Genomic DNA, 19,447 nt, shown 5'->3' on the forward strand with positions numbered 1-19,447 from the left:
CTGTAGATTCAGCCCATGAGGAAGAAAAGGAATGAGTCTTCCTACGGAGAGTTAAAGAAAGCCAGAAGAATGCTACCCAACCACCCCCTCCAGGACTGGCTGGGTCTATATACATGGCACAGGTATTTCATGTATAGGGTCTTTCCAAGTCTCCCATTCAGTCCTTGTCCTCCTAGACCATCCCTCAACTGAGAATCACGGGACAGAAGGAGAGAAACCTACCTGATAGAGATGATACATTGTTTTGCGGGATCCTGAAGACTGGGTATTAACTCCCTTTGGTCACTTAAAAGCATATCCTACCATGACTGAAGCAGTTCATTTTCATGGGCAGTTAGATTCTGGGAACTCTTGTCTAGACCATGTTGCCCAAGAAATGCTTCAGTCATAATTCATCTAGATCAATACCTGATCTTGAAAGCAGTAATTCATATCCCTTTACAACCCCACCTTGGGACCCCTCTCTCCCCACCCTAACAGGTGTAGTGGTTTGATCCTTTCAGGTCCCTGGAAATGTACCACATTCTGGCACATAGTATTAGATTTGAGGAGAGTTACCTGGGGGTCTGTGGGGCTCCCCTGCCACACTGGGCATCAAGACATCTGGGGACAGGAACTGTGGTTGGGGTGGGTAGAGTTGGGGACGAAGGAGAAAGACAGGAGGGTCATGGATGACAGGGAGGGAAGAGGAGCTGGAGCAACGGTGCCCGGTTTCCAAAGGCTTTTTCCTCGAGTTTGATGAATCCTTATAATGAGACAAGACAAAAAAACATAGAGATGAGGATTAACACACAGCAGGATATGGCTGGGTAAACACAGTGTGGCGAGCAGGGTGGGATGGAAGCAACTAGAGTACAAACATTCTCTAATCAAGAGAAGGACTCAATTTACTTGTCACTCTCCCCATTAGTCCCTCTAGGAAACATCCTGACCACTCTGAACTGGAGACACCAAACTGTAGATTCTCTTCCCTTAATCTGTCTTCTTCATAATCCTCACCTTCCCATCCTAATATCAAGGTCTCTAGCTAACTCCTTAATGCTAAAAGTGGAATTAGAGAGACTGAGATCGAAATTTTTAAAGAGAGGACAAATGAGAGAGATAAATTCAGAAAGCCTGAGAGATCAAAACATAAATTTCTATATTCTTTCTAAATATTGGGAACTAAAATATATTTCCCTTAGTATGCAATCAAAAACTCTCTACTCTTTCCTGTTACTGCTACATTCCAGTCTCCACTCTAGCATTATCTGTCAAGTTTGTACCCTTTGATGCTTAAGACCTGATCTATACTTCATTAGTCATTCACTTTTGTTGCAAAGTCTCAGAAATACCTGCTTTAATATATGAAACAACAATATGGCCAAAACTGAACCAATATTCTTCCAAACTCCTCCTCCTGGTATCATATTTTCTTAAGTCACCTAGACTCAAATGTTGACATTGCCTCTGATTTTGCACTTCTCATCCACGATTCTATTAGTTGCTTTTAAATTCCACTGGGTGACTGCAGCAGCTTCAATTTAATCTTCCTATCTATAGCCCCCATCTCTTTACTGTGGCCTGCAAGTTCCTATAAGGTAGAGCAGTGCTGATCTTTATCACTTCCTATGCCTTTTACACTCAAATCTTAATGTTCCTCAAACACACCAAGCTCATTCCACCTCAGGAACTTTAGACTTAGTATTTCTGTTACTGGGAATATTCTTCTCATGACTTACACCTTTGTACCGCTGAGGTCTCAGATCAAATGTTAACTTTCTTAGAGCTGATATCCCTCACTTCTCTATCAAAAATAGCCCTGATAATAACCACTATTACCTCTTTACTCCTTATTCTCTTGTTTGTTTTACTCTTTGTTATCACACATTGCCTGGCGTTTACTTGTTTATTGTCTTTCTCTCCTAGTGGAATACATTTCTTTTCACTCCAATATCCCCAGCATCTGGAATATTACAGGCACTTAATAAATAATATATTAAATAAAATAATCTATATGCTAGTATATCTTACTTCCTTTACTATACTGTGAGATACTATGTGTGGTTTCATCAGTGTGTGTTCATAGCACCTGACTAGCATGGCACATGATAGGCATTGAGCATATAGCCTAAGGACCAGATGCCAGGCCTTTCAGTAGGTGACACAGCCACAGAAGAAAGAGACACCACTCTTTGCTGGTTTTCCTTCTATCTGGTCTCTTATAAACAAGTCTTCTTCAGAAGAACCACCTTAAATCTGATCCTCTTCAGGGATAAGTTCTGGTTCCTCTCCTTTTTGCAATACTCTTTTCTTTCACTCTGGCTATGATTCTTGAATTTCAACTACAAGTTTATACATCTCACAACCAAAGGCCTACCAGATATCTCCACTTAAGCTTACTATATCCAAAATTGCACATATCTCTCCAGCTTTTCTTCCCTCAAATATAATCATTACCAACCCATAATTCCTGGAATATCATCCTGATTCTCCTTTTCCCATATCCATGCAAGTAGGCACCAAACCACATTAATTTTTACTTCCTAATTGCCTCTCCAATATGTCCACTTCTTTGGTCCTCCCAAAGGCCTTACTGTGATTCATGATATGACCCTTATTTATATTTCTAGTCTCACTTGTCAACACTTTCCATCCTTCCCTCGCCAAACTCTAATCCTGCCATACCAGTGAGCTCCTTTTAACACAGTTAATATCTGCTTCAAGTCCCTTTATCTGCTGTATTATTTTTGCCTCCTACAGGAAGCCTTCCCTGATTCTTCAAGCTTAGTTTAGATGTCCCTTCTACTATGCTTCCAACCATTAAATCCTGTTATATTATATTATACAGTTGTTTATTTATCTGTCTCCCCCAGTAAACTCTAAAGTCATGGAGCAGGGACTGTACTTAGCTCACTCACTACCATATCCCCAGCATCTGGCACACTACCTAGAACATAAGTTCAAAGAGCATTTAAAAGAATGAATCAGTGAATAAATGAATGAAATAGAAGTCAGGACAAAGGAAGCCAACTCTCCTAGGAAAATAACAATTTACCATTAAAGATATATGAAAACAAATGGTAGGCAGAAAAGACCAGTTTTTCAAACAAGAATGACCAACTGTTTAAGAGTTCTTTAGAAACTTCTGAACAATAAATTGGAAAAAATGGCCACTGGGAAGGAAATTGGATCTGAAGGACTGGTGGAGCAGATACTTAGTTTTTCTTTTGTACTTTATATTTTTGCACCATATATGTAAGACCTGTTTTTTAATTTTTATCAAACTGACGTGGTGAATAAGCTTCAATGCACTGGTGCTTTGCCTCCTGACCTCTATTATAATAAACTCTAAACCTGCCTTGGGCAAGTGTCTGAATTTCTCAAAAGTCACAATTTAGAAACCCAACCCCTGAAACTATTTGAGTTTGCTGATTTCTGCTGACTTGGGTGTCCTTGTCTCTTTCACCTACAGATTACTGCCCTAATTCCATATGAAAAGCCCCAAGGACGAGGGTTTTAAATCATTTTTCTTTTCCTCCTAATGCACATGCTTCATTTCAGCTTGAAAGCACACTGGACTCCACTCAGTCATGTACTTAGAGTAGGAACAAAAAGGCAAAACAATACTCCATCCCATCTCTATTCTTCTTTTGATTGGTGCAATGGGCTCTGATACAATCAGCAGCCATGACTTCTCAGAGACTCCTCTCAAGGATGCTCAGACTCTTCTATCCTGGAGAACCCTACAGCACACCTTCCAAAACTGCTACAGGGAAGGGACATCACTCTAGGCTCCAAATAAATTTGTGTCAATAAAATAATGACCATGTGTCCTCATTTTTGCTGAGTGCACATGATTTTCCCCCAAATTACAACCTTGAGTTTCTCCTGCCCTTTCACCTGCACTATATTTTTACCTCACAAGAGAAAGAGGATGATCTATTAGACAGACCCTGATTCTACTTACAAAACTGTGGGAGGAGACTGGGACCTCCACCCTCTCTGAGACAACGGTGCTGCTGAGACTGCGCGAGATGCGGCGAAAGTTCTCTGCACCATACTGATCATCCTCCCCACACTCCCTGCTGGGGCCTCGGCAAGGTGCAGCCTTCAAACATAGACACACACAGGCAGACACATAACACCAGACCTGTGGTTTTCCCACAGAACCTGTCCCCAGGGATATGGGAGAGAACAAGTTAAGACTCACTAATAGAGATCTGAATTAGATGTACTTGCAAGGTGATGGCCATGTGGCAATCTCCTCTCACTCAAAAGAAGTCCTCTTCTAATAGTCCCATGTTACCACCCCTTTGCCTTACTACCAATCCTACCACTCATATCTCTCTAGAATTCATTCCCAACATACCACCCCATTCCCCAGCACTTTAGCACTTGAGGCTGCTACCTGAGAGGCAGACACTGTGCTGGCTTCATGGAGACTGTGCTCCATTTCGGCTGTTGGGGTCTTCGAGAGACCAAGGCCAGGGGCTGAATGCAACCTCCTTCCCACACCATCTGTAGAGCCTGAGAAAGAAAACATAAATATAAATTGCCATCTCTTCTCCTGGAGCCTAAACTCAGCCTGGCAGCACAAGACCCTGGGGTTCTTGTTTCATTAAATAACAAATATGTATCCCTGAATCCAAAGCAGAATGGGCTCCTAGAATGTAGAAACAGGAGTTTCAGAATATGGATAGCCTCCTATAAGCCACAGGGATATCTGAACACGAGCCTTGGAGCTCCCTGGTGGCTCAGCAGGTAAAGGATCCAGCATTCTCACTACTGTGGCTTGGGTTCAATTTCTGGCCCGGGGAACTTTTGCATGCCATGGGTACTACCAAATAAAAAAAAAAAACAAACAAACAATGACAACAACAACACAGGCCTTGTAGAACACTGCAGAGGTAGAAAAGGCACTCTGTGGACAGATAGCTGAACCATAAACATAATCGGCTTTGCTTCTGTCAGACTTGGGCACAAGACATAATATATACAGAAGAAATTAATCTGACATAGTGATTCTCTAGAGCATCTGTGCTGACAAAGGAAGAATTATCTCTAGTCTAGTTAAGAATTGAAAGTCATCACAGTAACCATGTGTTAAACCTCCTCATTTATAGAACAGGAAAATGAGTTCCAGGGTCTGACAAGCAGTAAGTAGTTTAAAGAGGACTGAAACTTAGGTCTCTCAATTTTCACCTCCAATTATGTACTATGAGCAGGAGCTCTTTAGCACAACTTTATATATGTAATGTCTTCAATCTCCCCTATTAGTTTCCCTCAATTACTTAAGTTCTAAGCAATCACTAAATGTTTATCTCTTCGTCAAAATCTTACATGACTATTAAAAGAGGAGCTGCTCCAAACTGGATATGTGACTCCCAAGGGGCTTGCCCCATTACAACTAATTAAGCCTTCCATTCTGAAAATGCACACACCCTTGACCTACATTTGATATATATGTCCATAACCAATTCATGTCTTGATTTCATATTTTGACTCTAATATGTATATCTGGTTAAAGCATGGTATTGCTGATACTAAGCTAGAAGACCAGTTATTTTTAATATTTTCTTGTGCTTAAATGCAGTGGTTCCAACTACCTCAGATTCATCTAGAATCTTTTAAAAATACAGCTTTGTGTATCTTTCCACAGACCTACTGAACCAAGAATCTTTGTGGTTGGAGCCTAAGAATATTCATTTTTTAAAAGTTTCCAAAAAATATGGGGGGAATATCCTTAAACATTGTTGGGGGAAATGGGAAATGCTACAGTCTTCCTAAAAAGCAATCTAGAGATAAACATTAAGATTGAAAAAATATTTACCCACTTACCCAATAATTCTGCTCCTGGGAATAAAAAGCAAAAATATCAGTTTATTATGGCATTGTTTGTAGTGGCCAAGAACTAGAAATAAAATAATGCCCATCTATAGCAGAATGGCTAAATACATTATGGTATCCTCAATATCAAATATTGCCCAGCCACCAAAAAGAATGAACTGAATTAAACTAGATGACTCAGAGGGATTTTTATCAAGTATTGTTGAGTTAAAAGAAAAAAATCTGTAATATCATCGCTGAACAAAATCACACTGTATATGTAGGGCTACACAGGATTTCATGAACAGAAAAATACACAATATGTATATTAGACAAATGCCTAAAAAGGCAGGGGGATAAAAGCGATGATGAGAAAGGAGGAGAGAGAAACAAAAATTCTCTATAATAAAAACATCATGGAACTCCCTTGTGGTGCAGCTGGCAAAGGATTCGGTATTGTCACTGCAGCAGCCTGGGTTGCTGTTGTGGCACAGATTCAATCCCTGGCAAGGGAACTTCCACATCTATAGGCACCACCATGGGGGGTAAAAAAAGATTTTTTTAAATTATATTAAAAAAATCATGTGTGGAATAAGCAATGAAATCCTGCTGTATAGCACAGAGAGCCATATCCAGTCACTTGGGATGGAACATGATGGAAGATAATGTGAGAAAAAGAATATATATATATATATATATATATATGAATAGGCCACTTTGCTGTACAGTAGAAAATGACAGAACACTGTAATGGAAAAAATAAAAATCATAAAATTAAAAAAATTTTAAATCATGTGCTATGATCCCATTTTAAAAAAAAATTCTTTCTTTTTTTTTTTTAGGTCTCCACCTGCAGCATATGGAAGTTCCTGGGCTAGGGATCAAATCAGAGCTATAGCTGCCGGCCTAGGCAACAGCCATAGCAACTCAGGATCTGAGCTGTGTCTATGACATACACCATAGCTTTTGGCAACGTCAGATCCTTAACCCACTGAGTGAAGCCAGCGATCAAACCTGAATCCCCAGAGTTCCTATTGTGGGTCACTGGGTTAAAAATCCAACTAGCAATCATGAGGATGTGGGTTTGATCCCTGGCCTTGCTCAATGGGTTAAGGATCCAGCAGGTAGTTCACAGACGCAACTCAGATCTGGCATTGCTGTGGCGGTGGTGCAGGCCCACAGCTGCAGCTGTGATTTGACCCCTAGCCTGGGAACTTCCATATGCCACAGGTTCAGCCCTAAAAAGGGAAACAAACAAACAGCCCGCATCCTCATGGGCACTAGTCTGGTTCTTAACCCACTGAGCCACAATAGGTACTCCTCCCTGTTTTTATAAAAGGCCACTTCTCAGATGACTAGATGGGCAGTTAGGTTTAAGAATTACAGCTATAATGGTTAGAATTTGCTGCTCATCTAATCAAGTCAAGTGTGATTCCTACCTAGACAGGGAGATGGCCATTGGAACCCCCTAAAGAAAGCAGAGTCTGATTCCTTTCAAGTAATTTACACAGAGGTAGAAGTGGCCATGTGTAAGGAGTACTGTTGAAGGAATTTCTGGATTTGATAGAAAGTAGAATTAGGTGACATCTACTCACTGATCAATAGTAATAAGGAGAAAGACTACCAGGAGTTCCCACTGTGGTGGCCCAATGGGAAAAGACTCTGACTGCAGTGGCTTGGGTCACTGCAGAGATTAGGTGGGTTAAAGGACCCAGCGTTGGAGTTCCTGTTGTGGCTCAGCGGGTTATGAATCCCATGAGGATGCAAGTTCAATCCCTGGCCCCGAACAATAGATTAAAGATCCAGCATTGCCATGAGCTATGGTGTAGGTCACATACACAGCTTGGATCCCACGTTGCTGTGCCTGTGGCCATGGCGTAGGCTGGCAGCTGAGCTCCAATTTAACCCCTAGCCTGGAAACTTCCATATGCCACAGGTGTAGCCCTAAAAACAAATAAATAAATAAAATAAAGTATCCAGTGTTGCTGCAGCTGTGGTATAAGTCGCAGCTGCAATCTGAATTCAATCCCTAGCCCAGGAACTTCCATATGCCATGGGTGTGACCATAAAATTAAAAATTTTTTTTTAATTTTTAAAAAGGACTACCAGACATAATGTACTTCTTGATTAAAAAGTACTACCTATATTCTTATTTTTTAAAATTAAATTTCATTTTAATCAAGGCTTTGAGCCCCAAGTACCAAGTTATAGGGAAAAAAAGAAGTCTAGATGAACACGTTTAGGAAAAAACCCAAAAAAACTCTACAGTAATATCAGCAAAATCTAGAATGTGGAAGATAGAAGACCAAATTTCAACAAATAAGTGGCAAGAGGAAAAAAGAGTCTTACAGGCAGAAAAAAATACCTTGAAACATATCAACAAAATGAAATGTGTGGATCTTATTTGGGACCTGACTTGAAATAAACTGACAACATCTGCGGAACAATTGAGAAAATCTGAATACCGACTAGTTATACGACTAGTTACTGTGTTATATTAAAAAATTATTATTAGAGTTCCCTGGTAGCCTAGTAGCTTAAGGATCCAGTATTGTCACTGCTGTGGTTCAGGTCACTGCGGTGGTATGGGTTTGACTCCCAGCTTGGGACCTTCCATATGATGCAGGCATGGCCAAAAAATATATATATTATTAATTTTTTAAGTATGTTAATATTATAGTTCTGTCTTTTTTAAAAAGTCCATATTTCTTTTTCTTCCTTTTAGGGCCGCACCTGCGACATATGAAGTTTCTAGGCCAGGGCCAGGGGTCAAACTGGAGCTGCAACTGCTGGCCACGCCACGGCCACAGCAACGTAGGTTCTGAGCTGAGTCTGTAACTTACACCACAGCTCACAGCAATGCCAGATCCTTAACCCACTGAGTGATGCCAGGGATCGAACTTGCATCTTCATGGATACTAGTCGGACTTGTAACCCACTGACTCACAACAGGAATTTCCAAGAATCCATATTTCTTAAAGATATATTCCAAACTAATCTATGGAGGAAATGATATAATGTCTGGGATTTGCTTTAAAATAAACTAATGGAGAAGGAAAAAAAGGAAAGTGCGTGTGTGAAAGGGGGGGTGCTAAAACAAAATTGGCCATATGCTGATAACCAGCCAAGATAATCACCATGGAAGTAAATGATAAGTACATGGAGAGCTATTATAACATTTACTCTTTTGAATATATTTGAAATTTTCCATAACAAAAATTTACTTTTTATTTTTAACATAATGTCTGATCAATTTCTAAATACTATGAAATTTAGAATACAGGTCAAGGGCAGTGTTCATATTATACTTCAGGAACTATAATCATGTCAAAATTAATCTGGTCCTAAAACACTATATACTGTATGACTCTATTTATAGAAAATGTCCAACGCAGGCAATCTATAGACAGAAAATAGATTAGAGGTTGACTGGAAAGTGATTACTAATGGATATAGGGTTTCTTTTTGGGGTGATGAAAAAACACTTTAAAACTGATTTTAGTAATGGATGAATAGCTCTATGAATGTTCTAAAAAACTAATGCATTGTACATTTTATACAGGTGAGTTGTACAGTATGTACATTATGTATCGATAACACTTTTTAAAAAAGTAGTAAGTCAGACAGAGAAAGACAAGTACTATATGATTGCACTTATATGTGGAAACTAAAAAAAGCCAAACTTGGAGTTCCCTGGTGGCTCAGAGGGTTAAGATCTGGTATTGTCACTGCTGTGGCTCAGGTCACTTCTGTGATGTGGGTTTGATCCCTGGTCCAGAACTTCCATGTGCCATGGGCAAGGCCAATAATAATAATAATAATGATGATGATAATGATAATAATATTTTAAAAGCCAATCTCTTAGAAACAGAATAGATTGGTCGTGGAGTTCCCGCTGTGGTGCAGAGGATTAATGATCCAGCACTGTCTCCATAGACAATTCAATGCCTAGCCCAGTGCAGTGGGTTAAGGATCTAGCATTGCTGCAGATGTAACATAGGTTGCAGCTGAGGCTCGGATTCAATCCCTGGCCTAGGAACTTCCATATGCCATGGTGTGGCTGAAAAAGGTGGAAAAAAAAGAACAGAATGGCTGTTGCCAGAGGATAGAGGCTGGGGGAAATGAGGAGATGCTGATCAAAGGGCACAAATTTCCAGTTACATAAAGGAGTAAGCTATGAGGATCTAATGTATAACATTGTGACTATAATTAGCAACATTGTATTACTATATTCTGAAAGTTGCTAAGACAGTAGATTTTAAATGTTCTCACCACACACACACAAAAAAATGTGATCAGGCATGATGATGGTTGTGTCAACTAACATTATTGTGATAATTATTTTGTATATACCTGTATCAAACTGTCCCACTGTACACCTTAAACTTATGTTATTTGCCAACTATATCAATAAAGTTAAGAGGGGTAATTTAGTGCTTAATAAATGCTTTGCAGTAAGATAAAGAAGGACTCTCCTAAAAATAAATTCTGTCACATATAGATCTTAATTGGCATTTTCCTTCATCACCTACTTCTTGATTTATTCCACTAATCTCTTCCTTATTCTATATCATGTCAGTTCTTAAAGACTCAATTTATTGTCTTTTGCATTTTTTTTTTTTAAGGGCCATACCTGCAGCATATGGAGGTTCCCAAGCTAGGGGTCTAATCAGAGCTACAACTGCCAGCCTGCACCACAGCCACAGCAACGCCAGATCCAAGTCACGTCTGCAACCAACGCCACAGCTCACGGAAACACCGGATCCTCAACCCACAGAGCAAGACCAGGGATAGAACCCGCAACCTCATGGTTCCTAGTCAGATTCATTTCCGCTGCACCATGATGGGAACTCCCAAGACTCACTTTAAAACAGACTTGGAGTTCCCATCATGGCACAGCAGAGACAAATCCGACTAGAAACCATGGGGTTGCGGGTTTGACCCCTGGCCTAGCTCAGTGGGTTGAGGGCCCAGCGTTGCTGTGAGCTGTGGTATAGGTTGCAGACGCGGCTCAGATATGGCTTGCTTTGGCTCTGGCGTAGGCCGGCGGCTGTAGCTCCAATTAGACCCCTAGCCTGGGAACTTCTATATGCCATGGGTGTGGCTCTAAAAAAAACAAAACAAACAAACAAAAAACCACAGACTTTAACCAAAATAAATTCTAGCTTGGTTTGACCAATCGGTTTTGGGAACTGATTCACCTAACGAATTTAAAAAATTAGTTTTCATTCACTAGCAAGTAAAAATTAACAGTCAGTAGGTACTCTTTCATATTGTTTATAGAAGTATAATTTTTCTGAATTTAGTAGTATGTATCAAGGATTTTTTAAAGTTTATAACCTTTGACTAGATAATACCCTCGTAAAAGTTCATTCTAAGGAGTTTATCGGAAATGTGGCCATTTAAGCATAAAGATACTCATTACAGTGCTGTGTTATCAAAAAATTCGAAGTAATTTAAATATTCAACCACAATAGAATGATTGACTATATTATGGTAAATTTATGCAGCATATCATAATCATTAAAAGTAGTTTTTTTTCTGGAGTTCCCTTTGTGGCCCAGCGGTTAATGAACCCAATGAGGATCCATGAGGATGCAGGTTCAATCCCTGGAATAACTGAGGAAAAACCTACAGATTAAAAGAAATATAGGAGTTCCCATTGTGGCTCAGCGGAAACGATTCTGACTAGCATTCATAAGGATGCAGGTTGGATCCCTGGCCTCACTGAGTGGGTTAAAGATCCGGTGTTGCTGTGAGCTGAGCTCTATGTCACAGACCTGGCTCGGATCCTGCATTGCCATGGCTGTGGCATAGGCCAGTGGCTGTAGCTCAATTCAACTCCTAGCCTGGGAACTTACATATGCTGCAGATGCAGTCCTAGAAAGCAAAAAAAAAAGTAGTTTTTTTCTGTGAGTTCCCTGGTGGCCTAGTGGTAAGGATCCTGCATTGAGCCTGCTATGGCTTGGGTTATTGCTGTGAAAGATTCCATCCCTGGGCCTGAGCATTCCCAAAGGGAAAATGCTCATGGATATACTGTAAGAAAATCATGGAACTAAACTCTACATATATAATAACCTTGCTTTTTGTAAAAAAAAAAAAAATAGTATATGTGTATAAAAAACAAAGCCAAGCCAGATGTAAACTCAGGAAATTAGAGTGTAATTATCAATGATTTTTGTTACTTTATATATTTTCAAAACTATTTACAATGAAAAATTTTGCTTTTAGGGGTAATACAGGGGTTTTCTGTTTTGCTTTATCTGTAACAATGTTTGACGTGCAATTGGTTAGTTCAATTTTAATTACAATGTATTTTTTAATATGGGTTTATTAGTGTGAGTGTGTGTGTTTAGGGCTGCATCCACTGCATATGGGAGCTCCAGCCTAGGGGTTGAATGAGAGCTGCATCTGCCAGCCTACACCACAGCCACAGCAACGCAGGATCCAAGCTGTGTCTGTGACCTACACCAGAGCTCATGGCAACCCCGGATCCTTAACCCACTGCGAGAGGCCAGGGATTGAACCCGTATCCTCATGGACACTAGTCAGTTCATTACTGCTGAGTCACAAGAGGAGCTCCTGTGTTTATTATTCTTAAAACACTCGACATTTGTATTCCTTCTTCCTTATATTAGACAGGAAGCTGACTGAGGCAAACTCCAACTTTTCCTCATTCTCTAGAACCTTCCCATACTGCCCTATCCTGTATACCTATGGAGTACTTTATAAATATCATTTATGTCTTTAGTTTACAGAACTAAGTCTATGCTATGCATCTAAAGTATAGACTTCACTCTTCACACAATATAATACCAGAGAAAGTCTGTGAACAGGTACCCTACAGGCGTATTACCTTGAAAATTCAAAACCTCATAGTTCCTGAACGCATCAGGGGAGGTCTTGATATTGCTGGTTCAATATGATCTGGAAATGCCATACTGGAGACTTGGCTCAGTGTGGACATCCTCACTGCAAGTTGGATCTCGAAGCTGCATCTTGGGATTAGTTCAACTCCTAAGCCATAGTGGGGTGACTTTCCCTCTCATCCTCCTCTGCCTCATACTGAGTCACTCTCAAAGGCCAAGGAACCATTCCTTAGCAGGCATACTGCAGCACCCCGGGCATATACTCAATGGATTCCTTCTTTAGAAGGAGCAAACTAACCTATGAGCGATGATTCTACCTCCATTCTCCACTCTAGCCAGAAAAATATCTAGCCCTTGTCCTGAGAAGTCTTTATGAATAAAATCAGAACTTGTACTGCTACCTCCTGAGGATATTATTTAAATAGAACACTGTTGTCCCCTTCTGATCTTATCCTCCTACTTTCAGATTTTCTATGTCCCCTACTCCCACTTCCTCTGGTTTCATTCTTACCAGTTTGGCTCAGTGGGTGCCAGGCCACATCCTGCTGCCCCCATCCAGGATAGCCAGGTTGAGAAACCTGAAGACTGGCCTGGTAGAGTGACTCCAATTCTGAGGTCTCCTGCTCTGTGTCTTGGTTCCAATGGGGATGCAAAAGGATGTGGTTTCTTTCTGGATAGGTTACACAGGTATGAGAATCATGGGAGGAGAACTTCATTCCTGGCCCAGGGACCCCATGTTTAGGCTGAGAATCACAGAGCCTTGTGACATTCACCCAGGAATCCAAAGGCAAGGAAGTCCCCAAGTCGTCAGTGCTGCCCAGCTCCTTAGGCCTAGCATCTCTCACTTGAGACGGTTTCCCATGGTAAATACCTGGCTCTGCCAACCTGGGCTGTTCTCCCCTAGAAGTTTTACCCTTAGGCACCCCAGAGTTCATGGCAAGAGACAGATGATCATTAGACTCTTCCCAGGAAGGCAGTCTGTTCCTAGCATCCACAGAGGGTTGTTGTTTTGCCCAAGGCCAGTGGCCTTTCCCTTGACCCTGTGGGAAAGAAGGCTTAGAGTCAGAAGGCGAAGAGTCCTTCCTTAGACTATCTGCCAAATTTCTGTCCTGAGAACCTGTACCATCCCTTGTGGAGCTGCCTTGCATCCTCTGGAACTGCTCTGCGAGAGAGCGGACAAGCCCCTTTGTGGTGGGACACTCTGGCCTATAGGGATCCTCGTTGCCTCTGTCCACTTCTGAAATCAATGAAGTTTTGAGGCTTTGGGTTTGGAGGCATTGGTTAGTTTTTTGTACAGTATTGGGAGAGTGAAGCATAGACGAGGAAGCAGCAGACGTTATGGGGTGGCAGGCCCTGTACAGAGAAAGGCTGGGCTGAGCTGATGAACTTGAAGGACTGCAGCCTAGGCTGTGTGCATTTCCTCTCTCAGAGGTGGTTGCTCCACTTGGGTGTAACCAAGGCATCACCTGGGATGAGTCCGCAGCATCCCTTTGTTCTTGGAATAGCTGTTCTGGATCAACACCTCTTCCTTCTTGTGGGGGATACCTGGTGCAGCTGCTATTGTCACCACTGCAGCTTTGCAGCTCACCCTCTGGTTCCCAACCATGTTGAGAATTCTTCTCAGTTCTCCCCGGTGTGTTAGGTAAGTTCTGCCTGTGGAACACAGAGGGTTCAATGCTGTCCACCTCAACTGAAGTAAGAAGGTTTGAGGCAGACCCACTGGGGGAAATGTGCTGTGGAGCAGACAGAGAAGATGACTCTGGGAATAGTGGCAAGTGTGACTCATGGCAGGAAGCAGGTGAGAAGGTGAAAGAACTGGCCCCAAACTCTGTGTTCGTGTAGGGTTCCAGTTGGGCCTCCTGACTTAACAATACTTGGAGCGGGATAGGCTGTTCACTGAAATAAATGGGAGAAAATCAGTCATAAGCTGTCTTAATTGACAAGATCACTTTAAAAAGAACTATACATTTAGTTCCCATTTCTAGCTAGTCACAGAGGGAATGGCGAAAATAAATGGAAAGACAAACCTAAATAGAGACAACAGACCAAAGATTCACAAGAGAAGGCACAAGGTCAGCTCACACCTATGTAACAGGTAATATTAATTCTCTTTATTAACCTCACCAAAGTTGAACACAGTAATAGTGAGTAAAGCTCTTGCCAATACTCTTTACTACTCATAAAGTCTCATTCCAAGCAAATTCTACCTGTAAATTAAAAAACAAAAATTGCTAGTCCCACATGTAGATGACAATGGAAGGTAAGCAAAGCCTAGGAATTACTCATACCTGGGATCCTAAAAGGCAGATCAGCCAAAGAAAAAGGCCATATTTACAGAGTATAAGGTGATTCAGGCTCCTGGGATTAATATAAAAAAAATCAACCTTTTCAAATGTCTTTTCTTTTTTTTTGTTTTTTTGGGGTTTTTTTTGGGGTTTTTTTTAGGGCTGCACCTGTGGCACAGGGAAGTTAGTAGGCTAGGGGTTGAATCAGAGCTGCAGCTGCTTGCCTAGGCCACAGCCACAGCAACGCAGGATCTGAGCCCCAGCTGCAACCCACACCACAGCTCACAGCAATGCCAGATCCTTAACCCACTGAGGAGGCCAGGGATCAAACCTGCATCTTCAAGGATACTAGTCGGGTTCGTCACCACTGAGCCATTACAGGAACTCCTCAAGTGTATTTTTGTAATATGGATTTGGTTATATTTGGTTATATTATTCCTTTTATAATATTCATATTCTGAAAACTATTCAGGCTTATGAACAGCCAAAATTTATTCTTACTTAAATCTATCTATTCTAAGTAACAGCCACATTCAAGGGCTAATAGGAAGAACTACACCAATGGCCATGGGGACTTCTTTCTCAGTCCTGACCATAGGGGAGCAAAACAAAGGGAATCTTTGTGTCTTTTCAATGGTTCAATCAGAGCAAGGAAGACTGCTTTCTCTGCTTACATGAGGAAGAGGAAACACACCGAAATCCCAAAATAAGTCACACAGTTTCTTCTTTTTATTTTAACTTTTTTTTTTCTTATGGAAGTTCCTGGGCTAGAGGCAGAATCAGAGCTGCAGCTGCTGGCCTGCCACAGCCAGAGCAACACCAGATCCTAGCCACATCTGCAACCTACGCCACAGCTCACAACAATGCTGAATCCTTAACCCACTGAGAAGGGCCAGGAATTGAACTCGCATCCTCATGGACACTATGTCAGCTTCTTAACCCACTGAGCCACAATGGGAACTCCCATAAATCACACAGTTTCTACTGTAAAGTGAAATGTAACTCAGATTGCCATGTACAAGACCATAATATGTACAAATTTAGTAATTTGTTATTACACAACTCCAGGAACAAACTCACCCACAGGAAATATGGACAAGTGGTCTATTTATTGCACTATACTTTCTGCATCTTTCTAGGAACTATTAAGAAAAGAACCGGTAGTGGGATGAGCTTCTCATGGTATGTCTGACCTGAGAGAGAAAAAAATTTTTGAGAGGACTCTTCTCTTCCCTGTAGTCGCCAAGACAATGAGAGCTGGCTATGGAGCACCCACCGTCACTTCCTCCCCTGGTGTCCAAAATCTACAATGATTCCCAGGCACTACCTTGTTGGCTGAGGGAGGGCCCCCCCCTGTGAGGGGAGGCAGGCTGAGGGCTGCGACGGCGGCTGAGATGATTGCTGCTGCTGCATGCGATCCTGCAGGCTCCGTGCTTTTCGAATACTGATTTGCAACTTCTTATCGACTAGGGCTCTGCTGTGCGTGCTAGAGCTGGCACCATGCAGGGCAAGTCTTAGTTTAGCTAAAATGCAAAAGAAAATATAGCAGAAACAGAACCCAAAATGCAAACAAAAGAAAAAGAATAAAATTGAACCAAAAATGAGCAAAGATAGGCAGTGAAACTCAAAATATGCAGCAGGAATGCAAGGCGTGGACCATGCATATGCTGTCCAGGGCACAGAGGTGCCTCTGGCTAGCTGTAAGGAACATTCATGGAAACCATGGGGGCCAAATAGGTTAATTCAAATTTTAAAAACAAACAAACAAAAAGCTAAACTAAAATGAGTCAGGAAGATAAACTGGTGCTTCCATCTTAGACATTGCCACTCTCATTGTCCTTTGCAACTGACCTGTCCAACTCTGGTCTCCATGCTCTGCTCCCAACTCCCCTTTCCCAACGGCCAACAGCGGAAGTAAGATCCAAACCTGCATCTGTCTTTATAGAACACGGCTCCTGTGGGTCACATTTAAGAACCAGGATACAAATTCTAAGCCTTAGTCCCTTGCTGTAACGTTATGGTGCAGTACACCAGGAAGGCAGGGGAGAAACATAAAGAATCAAATACTCAATGCAAAGGCACAGGCCTGGAAAGTCACAGCCGATTTATTCATTTCTTCCTGCCCTAAGTTCTACCTCACTAGTCAGTGACTAGAGAAAAAGCAGACTAACCTCACAATTGAGGCCTAACTTTATCTTGGGATTAGAAGTTAGGCATGGCTGGATGGTTTATTCTGTGGATTCCTACTGAGGTTTTTCCAGTAAATATCCATAAGCCAAAGTGACAAGACCTAGCACATTTAGAAATTTGAAGGACAAAAGATAGCTTTTGGGAAGTGAGAGTAAGGAGACTTAAAAGCTGTTTTTATCCTATCTGAGTGACTAATAATACCTACTGTGAAGTTAGTCAAATGTGCCATAGCCACAGCGGTTAGAGTTACTTACAGATAGCTTCGTTACAGAGAGCCAAAGCCGCAGCACAGTCTCCCTTCTGTTCCAGGTGCAGTGACTCTTCAAACACTGAATTTGCCTCTTGCAGGGACCTCTCAAAGCCGTCATTCCTCCCTGAAAGGGCCAGCACTTTTCATTTTCATTACAATCCGTTCCAATTTTTCCTATGTGCTATTATTTCCCTTCAGTGTACACAGATCCTTGCTGCTTCGCCCTTATTCCAACTGATCATTACTATTAAAAATTCTCTGAAACAGGTAGGACATCCAACATTGCCTTAACCTTACCAAAGCCATGAAAGAGGAGCATGTCATAGTCCACCACACATTCCAACTCCAAGATCTCTTAGGGAATCCCTCAAGAAAAAAACAAAGTGTTGTCGATAGCAGAAGGGTTGGTTTTTATGGCTGGAACGGACCTGCTTTTCCACGGTGCAAAAGGATACATCTTGGCAACCAGTGTCCAATGCACCAGATCTCCACTGAGACCTCTACTGCTGTATTAAGGCAAAGGTAGCTTCACTACTCTGTGGAAAGCCTTATGTAACACTTACGTCCTACATTAATTTGTAGTCCTCTCTGTACCACCTGCACCTGGAAAATCAGTACCCTTCTCGAGCACAGGAGCTCTACAGTTCCCAACTTACTGTATCAACCAGGGACCGCTTTTGTGGTTGGGTTGCACACACACCTTTCATTAGCACTGCAAGTATTCACTTTTATCATGTGATTGCTCACCAAACCTACCATAAAAAACTCAGCTTCCCATAACAGTAAGCATGAGATGTTGCTTCCTCCCCTGAAACTGAATGTGTGCCAGATGAAAAAGTGAGAAGGTATTAGAAGGGCAATGTTTGTAAAAGAATCCTCAAGTTTGTGTACCTCTTTGTCTTTTATTCACTCATAACCATAAAGTGGTAGTAATCTAAGTTCACCTACAATTGAGAATAATGGTCAGTTTTCACAAGCTCACAAGAAAAAAAAAATCATTTCTCCCATAATGTCCCCATCCTCCATTAACTTCCAGCTGGATATGGTAAGAAAAGCTCTTCCATACCCCTAACATCACTCCCTAATTCTCCAGAGCTTCACCATAGAGCAGTGGGAAGGTAAAAGGGAAGTAGCAGGTTGGTTCTGAAGAACTTGACATTTGGGTTCTACTCCACCACCAGATATATGGTTCCCCTACCTCTCAGCAGCAAATTTTATCATTATATCTAGGTGACGGCTAGAGCAATTAATACAGAAAAAGTTCTTTACAGAAATACAGGCAATCCATAGTTGATCAATCATTATACTAGATTTTAATTCTTATCCTCCAGAATCTTGGCACTCCACTCCTTGCTCTTCCAGGAGATGTTAAACCAAAGTGTATGGAGAAGTGACAATGAAATGGAGCCAGAGGGATCCCCTCTCAACTCTTAGGCACTAGACCCAAATGACAGAGATGGGGAGAAAAGCAAGAGAAGAAGATGACAAGACCCCTCTTTCAGAAGTAATATAAACCTGAGACACCAATGTGATGTAGCTTAAGGATAAAAAGGAAGAACAAACTATCCAAATACAGGGACAGCTAAGAAATTAGGAATGATAATTTGGAGACAAATACAATGCCTTGGGAAGATAACGTAACAACTTCCTTGAATCGAAAGACAGTAGGATTAGAGGAGAAAAGCAGCCCCCAAATAAGCCCAGGAAGCTTCTCTAAGTGTTGATGAGAGACATGAATAGAAAGCAGCGGCCCAAGACAGCATTGGCTCCTGTTCTTTATGCTGCTTTAGCACAATTTGTTGCATTTGGAGGTTCTAAATAATAAATTCACTTTATAGAAAGAAAAACAGAGGTACAGGTTTCAGGACCAATTGAAAATAGATACCTCAGCCTTTCTGAACTCCTATTTTGAAGGCTAATCTCTGCTGGTAAAAAGTGATGCCCTAAAGCAACTGAAGAAAAGAAAGTAACTAACGTGGAGCAGCTGGGAAAGCTTAAATAAAGTCCATGAAAATCGTGTGAGACAGGGAAATGATCAGAGGATC

General features: G+C 41.4%; 1 protein-coding gene across 19 annotated transcripts in view; it reads right to left on the bottom strand.

Moving 5' to 3' along the window:
• Positions 1-19,447, bottom strand: part of USP54 (ubiquitin specific peptidase 54) — a 139,965-nt gene that overhangs the window by 2,813 nt on the left and 117,705 nt on the right. For 4 of the 19 annotated variants that reach the window (XM_047759704.1, XM_047759715.1, XM_047759705.1 and 1 more), the window contains 7 exons: positions 17,407-17,541; positions 16,290-16,485; positions 13,189-14,573; positions 5,821-5,835; positions 4,391-4,509; positions 3,950-4,090; positions 559-745 (listed from right to left, as the gene is read on the bottom strand). In XM_047759704.1, the coding sequence (XP_047615660.1) occupies positions 559-745; positions 3,950-4,090; positions 4,391-4,509; positions 5,821-5,835; positions 13,189-14,573; positions 16,290-16,485; positions 17,407-17,541 (2,178 nt within the window). Of the gene's footprint in view, positions 1-558; positions 746-3,949; positions 4,091-4,390; positions 4,510-5,812; positions 5,836-13,188; positions 14,574-16,289; positions 16,486-16,530; positions 16,918-17,406; positions 17,542-19,447 lie in introns of those variants that run through there. The other 15 variants (XM_047759710.1, XM_047759716.1, XM_047759714.1 and 12 more) reach the window with 13 other exon arrangements.

This window comes from Phacochoerus africanus, chromosome 15, assembly GCF_016906955.1.
Source record: "Phacochoerus africanus isolate WHEZ1 chromosome 15, ROS_Pafr_v1, whole genome shotgun sequence".
Classification (NCBI taxonomy): Eukaryota; Metazoa; Chordata; class Mammalia; order Artiodactyla; family Suidae; genus Phacochoerus; species Phacochoerus africanus.